General features: G+C 31.5%; 2 protein-coding genes across 5 annotated transcripts; both read right to left on the bottom strand.

Moving 5' to 3' along the window:
• LOC130965892 (putative lipid-transfer protein DIR1) lies at positions 1-315 on the bottom strand. The gene has a single exon (XM_057890651.1). It carries the CDS (start codon positions 313-315, stop codon positions 1-3), a length of 315 nt encoding a protein of 104 aa, XP_057746634.1.
• A 3,300-nt stretch (positions 316-3,615) lies between these two features.
• On the bottom strand, positions 3,616-8,607 carry LOC130967236 (proton pump-interactor 1-like). Of its 4 annotated transcripts, none has more exons than XM_057892051.1 (8): positions 8,487-8,607; positions 7,155-7,568; positions 6,151-6,339; positions 5,873-6,052; positions 5,568-5,762; positions 5,218-5,316; positions 4,570-5,073; positions 3,616-4,107 (listed from the first exon to the last, which is right to left on the bottom strand). In XM_057892051.1, exons 2-8 carry the CDS (start codon positions 7,530-7,532, stop codon positions 3,796-3,798), a joined length of 1,857 nt encoding a protein of 618 aa, XP_057748034.1. In that variant the 5' UTR covers positions 7,533-7,568; positions 8,487-8,607; the 3' UTR covers positions 3,616-3,795. The 4 variants fall into 4 exon arrangements, with proteins under 4 accessions (XP_057748034.1, XP_057748033.1, XP_057748035.1 ...); XM_057892050.1 differs by having other exon boundaries at positions 8,400-8,602; XM_057892052.1 differs by having other exon boundaries at positions 7,155-7,537; positions 8,487-8,600.
• Between the last annotated feature and the right edge of the window lie 1,251 nt (positions 8,608-9,858).

Here is a 9,858-nt window from a genome sequence, read left to right as displayed (position 1 = left end):
TTAGCAACCAACAGGAGTTTGGAGATTGCACTTGGCGGGAAGTGAAATAGCAAGATCTGGATCAATTCCAAGAAAGGGCAGCTCTACTGAGTTCTTGTAAGAGCAAAGGCATTGCAAATCTGCATTACTAACAGCGTTGCAGCATTCTGTTGTTGGATCAGTTGGGTTTGGCTGAGTCACCGATGGCTTGCAAGCCATCAACCCATCCTCACTCATATTACATACACTAATACCACTTGCACCTTTCGTCATATTAGCGCTCATCAGTAATGCCGCCACCACCATTAATCGCAGTGCGACCCAACTGCCATCCATTTTTGCTCAATGAAATGAAATGCCGATGGTGATGGTGATGGCCAGTAAATATTGATGAAAAAGCGTGAAAGTGAAAACTGTGGGTATTGTTATTTAAAGAAGAGAGGATCGGAACTTGGTAGCCTCACGTTTATGGACCCGTGAATAAATGGTTTGGCGGGACCTTAAGGTCACGGGGTGGTCGGATTCTTGTTTCTGTATGTTGTCACTTCTTCGTACGTAAAGTGGTTTGATTTTGTAGTTCATGGAATTACACGTAGTAACAATATGTACAGGAAAAAAATTTAGGAAATTCTATATGCACCAAGCAACTAACTTTTTAAAAAAGTGAGCAATTTCAATAAGATGCTTAAAACGTTTTTTTAAGTTGTTTTTTATTAATTAAAATTTAATATATATAATCAATTAAATTATATTATTTTTTATTAAAATTTGATCAGATAAATTAATTTGACCGAAAAAATGATAAATTAAATTTTTTGAATTTATCTAAATTAATATTTTTTTTATAAAAAATGACTACAATAACCTTATTATAAAAAATGACTAAAATATTTTATTATATATTTTTTTTAATTTTAAAAACCTTAAATTCTAACCCTTTAACGACACAAAGAAAAAAAATTAAAATTTAGGATTCTCAATAAATATATATATAAAGAGTATTTTAATAATTTTTTTATAATAGAGATATTATAATTATTTTTTATAAAAAATATTATTTTAAGTTGGTTTAAAGTATAATTTATCAATTTTTTTACCAAATTAATTTATCTAATTTAATTTTAATAAAAATAATATAATTTAATTAATTATATGTATTGAATTTTAATGTGTTTTTTTACTATAATTAAAAGAGTTTTTATTGTGTTCAAATTTTAGAATTTTTTTAGTTAGGTTATTTCAAAATTTTTTTATAATGACTTTACGTTTCTTTTTGTTATATTTTACATATATTTTTTTTGTTGTTAGGTTTTTAGATTTTTTTTTCTGAATGTTTCTTATTTTTAGTTCGTTTAATAATTAGCTGTTGTTGACTAATATCCCAGTTAATTAGCTAGCATGATATATGTGGCTTCGGATCAATAGTTCTTGAAGTACAAATATATCGAGTGCAATTTCTTTTTTCTTTTTCCTTTTTTTTAAATGTATACGGAGCCCAAATTTGGGCTGCCAACATTAATTAATATTTTATTTTAAAAATATTTGAAAAATAATAAAAATTATATCCAAACTTAATAGGGATGAATGCAGATCGGATTAAATATAGACAAAATTTTGATCCAATCCGCACTAAAATTATCGGAGCGGATCAGACCCAATATCTGTATTTTTTAAGGTTGGATCCGGTCCGATCCACACATTTGTAGATCGAATCGAATATCGAATATATCCGCAAAACACTAAAATATTTTTAAAAGCTTATTTTTATTAAAAAAATATCAATAAAATTCATGTTTTCTATTCTTTTAAATATGTTTATTCTTAAAATAATATTAAACATATTTTTTAAATAATAAATTAAAATAATACAACATATATAATAATTATTAGTTAAAATAAAATATAAAAAGAATATTTACTTTTTTCTTTGTTATTTTTGCAGATATGCGAATATGCGGATACCAACATAAAATCCACAATCCGATGCGGATTTGATTCGAAAATCTTGCGGATCGGATCTATATCCACAATTTTTAGGTCAGATTTAAATAAATATCGCAGATATGCAAATCGAATCCGATCCATAAACACCCAAAAAACTAACACAAAAATACCTTTAAGTCATTGTCTCCTAGCAATAGCATTACCCATTTTATTCAGATTTTCGTGCCGACTCATACGCATTGCTTTCACTCTCTTTGGCATAACATACACGATTTCCGCATCCTCACTCCTTTTCATTCATCTCTCTCAAACTTCTAATATATCATTCATTCATTTCCCGTAATTGCAATAATGCGGCCTAACCTAAGTTGAATTAATTTAAAATTAAAATTTGTATTAAAATTGACTTATTAAATAAAATGATATCATTTTAAAAATATAGTATTATTTTAATAAAAAATTAATAAAATTTTATCATTTATATAATTATATTGATAAAATAATAAAAAAATATAAAATTCTAAATGATTAAGACTAAACATTGGAGAAGCAAATTTTATTTTTAATTTTAAATCACTATTTATGACATATAATTCTACAATATTATTATAAAACTCAACGTAAATACTCAATTCGATTTTTGTCAATTTTTACGAAGGACAAAGCGATCCTGTCTAAAAAAGTGAGACACTTTGATCTTCAATCTTATTATTTTAGGACAATACGATTCCTCTGTTAAAAAAATATGTTAAATAATAACAAAAGTTAGTTTTGTAGGGATTTTATTTGTATTTTGTGGAGGTTTTAAATTTCTACAAAATTCTTTTCAACAATATAACCAATTACTACCACTACCTTCTTCATCCTCATTATTATCACTCCTACTTCGGTTATTTTTATTGTGTAACCATACTTTATCATCATCATCATTATCTCCTCTACCGTCATCATCACCAATACTAATATTATCAACATTAAAGTTCTCTTCTTTCATTTCTTATTCGATGTTATTTTTTTCTTTAAAAAGTATCTGTACTACAATTACTTTTTTTTGCAACATCATTTTCATCAATGATTTTTCTTCACTTAACCACCATTGGTGAAGGAATTTTTCAAAAACAAACTTATTAATAGTTTGTGGAGGTTTAGAACTCCCACAAAGTACAAATAAAACTTCCTACAAACCTAATTTTTGTTATTATTTAACGGATTTTTTAACAGAGAGATTGTATTGTTCCAAAATAAAAAAGTTGAGAGTCGAAATATCTCTTTTTTTTAGACAATGATTGCTTTGTCCTTCATGAAAATGAACCCGAACCGAGTTGGGTGTTTACTCTAAAACTCAAAATTAAATTAAAATTAGAACTAACATTATATTAAAAATGCTCTAAGGCATGCTTTTTCTTCTTTTTACTTTCTTATGATATTCTCATAAAAGAAATATCTGAAATATCAAGCAAAATATGCAAAACCCTAACAAAAGAACATCTGAACGGCATGCAAACATTTTTTTAATGAATTGGATACAGCATCCCGGATCTGGATAGTGAAGACTATTATTGGATATTGGCTTTGTAAGTCCCAGCTCATAAGGAGGAAGGGAGGGAGGTGAGGTTTAAGAATGCGGAGGAAGACAATGATACTTTTTTAACAAAGTTAATACGTAGTTAACAATTTGTTAATTTTGTCAAACGAATTTTATCTTTCATAGGTAATAAATTAATATTATGGTTAGTTTTGTTAACATCTAAACATTTTATGGTCAGAAACGGTGATTTACCACTTCTTATCAAAATAAAAACAAGGCAAAACAAGTTGAGTTTGATCCAACATAAAAAACTAGATCACAGGCTCCTCCTAGGCCTAAGCTTCTCAGGGTAGCTGGTTGTATGTAAGCACCAAGAAGAGAAGAACTAGCAAAGCAGAAACTGCAACCCATGCCCAGTAATTGTTTGACCTTTTCCTCTTAAGTATCGCTTTTGGAATTGCTTCAGGAACCTTTGTTTTACTCCTGTATCTAGCACTACTCTCCTTTGCCACCTTTTCCTTCACTGGCACAAGACCTTCATCGCTGTCATTAACCTTCTCCTGCACTGTAGCCTCAGCCACTTCATCTGCAGGTCCCTCAAGATTGGGAAGAGTTGCTGAGCCCCCAGCTCCCTTCTTTGCTTTCTTCTCGCGATCCTACAGTAAATCAAGTGCGACTTTCATATTTTAATACAAAATTGTATATTCATGAATCATAAGAATCTTATTCATAAGCAAGATTGTAACATTTGACTTGAATTTAAATAAACTCTTTGATAAAATATAGTATTCTGTTTTCACTTTTTTCTTACAAAATATAGGAAACAGGAAACACTAAAAATAGAAAATAGAAAATGAAACAAAAACCAAATACGTACTAGGAAAAGAATTTTATAAAAAAAATCTTTACTTCATCAAAAGATCTTATACGAAAATATCTCGTTGAAAAAGATCTTTTTGAGAAACTCATCCAAAGGAGTCCTTTGTTAAAGTTTCATTTGACTGAGAAATGTTTAATAAAGAGTTTATTTCTGATTAACTCGGTTTTGCAAAGTAGCATTAAAACTAGTTATCAAGCATTTATATTAGAAAAAACAAAGGAATTAGATCAATCATCACCTTAAGCTTCTTTTCAGCTTCCTTTTGTGCTCTGGCTGCTGCTTTGGCTGCAGCTTTCTCTGCTAACTTCCTCTTCCTTTCCAAGGCCTGCTTTGCTTTTGCAATTTCCTCTTCCCTTTTAATTTCTTTCAACTTTGCGGGATCAATTGCAGGCTCTTTGTTCTCCTTTTGTGGTATTTCAAATTCATATTCATCAGCATAATCTAAACCCTTACTGTCCGGATTAGATTTCAAATCTCTAGCTTTGTTCTTGGTTTCTTTCTGAACCTTCTGTGTGGGCAGTGTTTCATGTGGAGAAGCCTTTGGCTCCTCTTTTGGCTGCTTTAAGTTCATTTTTGCATCAATATCAGCAGCTTTAGGTTCCTCCAGCAGTGGTTTTTCATCTGGGTTCCTCATCCGTCCATCCCTACTCAACTGCCGCATATCCAACGATGGCAGAAGTCGTTTCTCATAGTCATCCCTAAAAGCTTTGTCACTGCTCCAAAGTGACATAAATTTCTCGATCTAGTAACCAGGGGAAAAAATGACATCACAACCGTCAATCATCAAAGTCATCAAAGAAGGAAAAATAATTATCAGAAAGTTAAAGTGCAATCCCATTATTAATATCAGATGGTGCTCCGAAGAATTAATACTTTGCAGACAAACCTCTGTTTGTGCAAGTTCCTCAATAGCACTGAGATCTTTCTTTGCAGCAAGCTCCCGTGCTTTGTTCAGAATTGCACGACTTTTGAAGAAATAAGAGTTCTGTAAAATAAATAAATACATAAATAAATAAATATTCGTAAGTTAAAACGCAGAAAGTATCCAGCAATTCAACATCAAAGAAATTGTAGAAGATAACAAAGTTTGGGAACAGAAAATGAATAAAAAACTGTCTAATAGCATGCCCAGACACCCTAATGAAGGAACAGCAAAGAGGATGGCAATTATTTCATGAGTCAAGATAAGGATACATATTAATACCACAACAAGAATCACACAAAAGGATAACATACCCCTTCATCCCGCTGTTTTCTTAGTTCCTGAATACTCTCATAAGCTTTCTCCCTCTTCTGAGTAACATCTGCTAGTTCTTCCTGCAAAGATTGGATATCCTTGTCTATGGCTTTCACTGAATCATCAAGTTGCTTGATTTTGGACCGAATTGCTTGTCTCTCTTTCTTGGCACCATCTAAGTCCCCACCTATAAGCTGCAATTGAAACTAATAGCTAAAGAACTGTTCCAATAAGACAATTACAAATTTATAACAATCTACAAAACAAGATGTTCTATAGAGAAATGAAAACAAAACTCTCTCACCTTAACCTGATCCTGTATGACTTCTTTCTGCCCAAGAGAATCTTGTACTTTGGCCCTCATGGCAGCATTGGCAATAACTTTCTCCCTTGTCCCCTCAAGCTGTTTGATTTCTCTAAGGATTTGTTTCTCCTCGGTTAAAGGAATGCTTTCGTGTTGCATGCGGTATTTCAAGCTATATATCTGCATCATCAAAACATATACAGCATTATACTAGGATTAATTACAATAGAAAGAACTGATCCAATATGCATTGAAAAGAACATGGACTTGTAACATACAATATCATTCAGTTCCTCCTCAGATGAGCATAATCCTCCACCTCGACCTCCATTGTTACCAGTACGCAGCTTGCCAAGCGCCTGCTGCAGAGGTTCGATCTCTTTTATTTTTTCATCCACAATACTCTGAAATTGCTTGTTTTCATCCCGTAGGGACTTAACCTGAGTAATCAACTCTGCCCGTTCCGACTGCACAAATACCAAATATACAATTATATTTAGATGTAAATCGTGACAGACCTACAATGCCTTATCAACAAAAACATAAAACATTCATGAATGAACAGCCCATTGATGTGGTACGAAATCACCATGAATTTTCGCTTACGTCAGATAAACTTCCAAACAAGAACTTATTTTAACAAATGCAGCTTTCACACTCATTAACAATGAAATCTTTTTATCAACAGAAATTGATAGAATCAATAGCTTGGAATATCATTTTTACTATAAACGTCTGTGAATCAGTACCGCTACCATATAGTAAAGGAGATTCCACCAATAGCCTTTGTTTTCATGAGGGTACTATATTCTAACAATTCAAGTATTCAACTCAGTTGAATATACAAGTCAGGTAGGGATAAATAAATATCATGCACTAATTAGGTTAGATAACAAAGGTACCAGAGAAACCGCCCATAAAGTGCTAATTAAGTTTCAAATCAAAACTTGTATATTTTAGGTTAGTCCTTTTTTCCCAAAGTAGTTTGTTTCAGTCCTCAAATTACAAAATCGTATCCATTTTTTCCCTGTATTGATCCTGGATTCAAATTAATTCGGTCAACAGTGATGTGGTGAATAGTTACTCATGCTGTGGTCTTTAAAAATCCTGATACTACAAGTCATCATTCGATAGAATGACATAAATGTAGATTCAACATCATAAAAGCTTTAATCATAATCGGACAACCGAGAGACACGAGTAAACAAATTAAAATAAAAAGGACAAAAGAGCCCGACACAAATCTTATCACGCAACCATGACGAAAGCATTCTTGACTCACCCGCTTCACCCTTAGAGTATCGGTCAGCTTAATCCGTTGTTGATTTTTCTGGTTTATCTCCTTGTCAAGCTTATCAACTTTGGATTTAATGTTGGGATCATCGTACGGCCGACACCTTGCAAAATAAAAAGAGTGTATCATCTTAGGCGCAGGCCAATCTTCAACTGCGCCTTCTGGGACACCGGAATCTAAAACACCATTCCCCCGAACTTTAGCATATTCATCTCCATTGGACCCTAATTTTACGGGGTCAGCAACTACTGAATTTTGAACTAATTTCCCATGTTCCTTGTCACCCGACACAGATTTGTCTTGTTCGGCTGCGCCGTTTGCCACTTGCCCTTGAACCACCTCAAATCCCGTGACCTCAACTACCATGTCAACTACAGGATAACCTCACAAAACACAAAGAACCTGATTCGATAAAAAATACATAAAATAAATTAAAAAAAAAAGAACTGATGAATATGCGGAATACTCAAAGAATAATGCTACACATCCAAGTCTTTTTATAAACCAAGTCTAACCAAGTTAAACAATAAGACTTGGAATAATGCTAGCCATAACTGATTTTTGTTATGTTAAACCAACTTGGTTGGACTTGGTTAACAAGAAGACTTGGATGTGTAGAATTATTCATATTGAAAATCATGAATAATCCAAGTATTCAACTGTTTGATCCACAGGCCTAATGAGCAGATACGCAAAACCCATCAACCAAAACGAAGAATCTTACAATTCTTGATCATAACTACAAATTATTCTTTTTTAGGGGGAAATTTAAAAAAAAAAAAGCAGGGCAAGCCTTAAATGAACGATGAACACCTCATTCAGTGGAAAAACACAACAGTTCTATCAACTTGATCAGCAGCAATTAAATTTCAACGGTGCATGTCAAAATAAACAAAGGAATCAACATAGCATCATCACAATCTCAAACATGCAAAATAATTAACTAAGAGAAAATGTTCAATTTTAAATGTTTAAGCAAAGATAAGACCTCGTTCTATGAACAAAACCAAGCATGCAAAAATGCAACCCAAAATAAACGAGAAAATTAACTAGAATCAAAAACACAAAAACAAAAGCGCATGATCAGTGTACCATGAATGATCACACCACCACACCTGATACGCCCCAAAAAAGGCACAATCTTTGGTCACAACAGCTTCAGAAAAATGAAAATTTCACACGAGAGGATATAAAATAGTAATAATAAAAGGGAGCTACAACGATGAAACATACCAGTGTGGTGATGGAGTGAGATATAAGCTTAAGCACCAAAAATATTTGCTAAATAACCCTAACGAAAGCGACAGAGAGAAGAAAAACCGTTTTCACAGAGAAGACCTCCAAAATCCAAACTTCAAAGTAGTCAGATCTCTCTCCAAATGTGAAAGACTTAATCGAAACCGATGTTAGAGAGAGAAAGCCTAAATATATGCAATATACACTGCCGCTATTTCTGTCAACAAAATGCGTGTTTTTTTCTTTTTAAAATATAATTTTTGTTCGGTTCAGCAGTCGATTTCGCTATCTTTAATTTCTACACGACAGTGAAAAGGTTGGACTTCCGTTTTTCTCTTTACACTATTTATTGTTTACGGTTGTTTCATTATTTTTAATCCTTCATTTATTTTAAACTATCCATTTTTATCCTATTCAGGTAATTCCAGAAGAAGGGGGAAAAAAATCTTGTACGTTTTTATCACTTTCATGATTTTGCACCATGACATGGGAAATTGAGAAGAGAACTGTTCTTTTTTTTTTATTTGTTGACAATGAATTATTATTTAATAAAATTCTTTTAAAGTCAAAATTTTAAAAAGTCAAAAAGTTAGATTTCTGTTTTTTTCAACACTAGTTTAATTATCTTATTTATCTTTGAACCAAAATAGCATAAAATAATAAGACTTATATGATAAAAAGTAAAAAATAATTCATTTCTTATCTTATTATTTTTCTAATCTTCTCGTTTAATTTTTTTTAAATTACTTATCAATATTAGAGTCAACCCAAAATGAATATGATACACTCTTTTTTTTTAATTTTTTATATGTATTCATTAAATAATATATGAATCTTTGCTTTGCTAATACATGTTTTAAAGAATATATTTAACAGCACCAAAAAAATATATTTAATATAAGGTTTGTTTTTTTATAGATGGTATATTCAAATTTTAGAAAGATTTAGTTAAAATAGAATATAAATATTTCTTAAATTTTTCATGTATTTTTTTCACAAAAGATCTATTTTTATTCTAGGAAGCAGAAACACGTTTCAAAATTATTTTGGTGTATTAGATAAATTACACATAGAATATACAAAGAGACTCATTTGACTCCTGTGTCTTTTTATCTAAAAGTGTCTTATCCAAAGAAATATATATTTATCAAACACAATTTATTAAGTTTAATTTTTTGTCTAATTTTACAAAATTTAAAATTCTGTAACGAGTAAATCGGACAGATCGATAAAAAGACTATAATCGGACAGTAAATAAAACGAACCGTCCGATTTGCGTATTGAATTTACGTGGTGCGCATGCAATGGGTTCTTGATTGGTTTCGTTGTTTCTTATGTCCCGTTCGAGTGTCACCCCCTCCTTACAGCCATCATTTTCACTCTCATACACTATTCCTCTCTGCTTGCTTCCTAACTCCACAACTATATTCATTTTTAACCATTGTTGGACCACAAA

This window comes from Arachis stenosperma, chromosome 3 (assembly GCF_014773155.1).
Source record: "Arachis stenosperma cultivar V10309 chromosome 3, arast.V10309.gnm1.PFL2, whole genome shotgun sequence".
Lineage (NCBI taxonomy): Eukaryota > Viridiplantae > Streptophyta > Magnoliopsida > Fabales > Fabaceae > Arachis > Arachis stenosperma.
The sequence above is the reverse complement of the archived record's forward strand: the minus strand, read 5'-3'. Positions and strand labels throughout refer to the sequence as shown.

Bases quoted from the DNA above. Each gene is read 5' to 3' on its own strand.
- LOC130967236 (XM_057892051.1), bottom strand. From the start codon at position 7,532: ATGGTAGTTGAGGTCACGGGATTTGAGGTGGTTCAAGGGCAAGTGGCA. The intron at 6,053-6,150 runs GTATGTTACAAG...TTGATGATGCAG, and splicing joins AGGAGGAACTGAATGATATT to ATATATAGCTTGAAATACCG. The intron at 5,763-5,872 runs GTGAGAGAGTTT...TTTCAATTGCAG, and splicing joins TCATACAGGATCAGGTTAAG to CTTATAGGTGGGGACTTAGA.
- LOC130965892 (XM_057890651.1), bottom strand. From the start codon at position 315: ATGGATGGCAGTTGGGTCGCACTGCGATTAATGGTGGTGGCGGCATTA.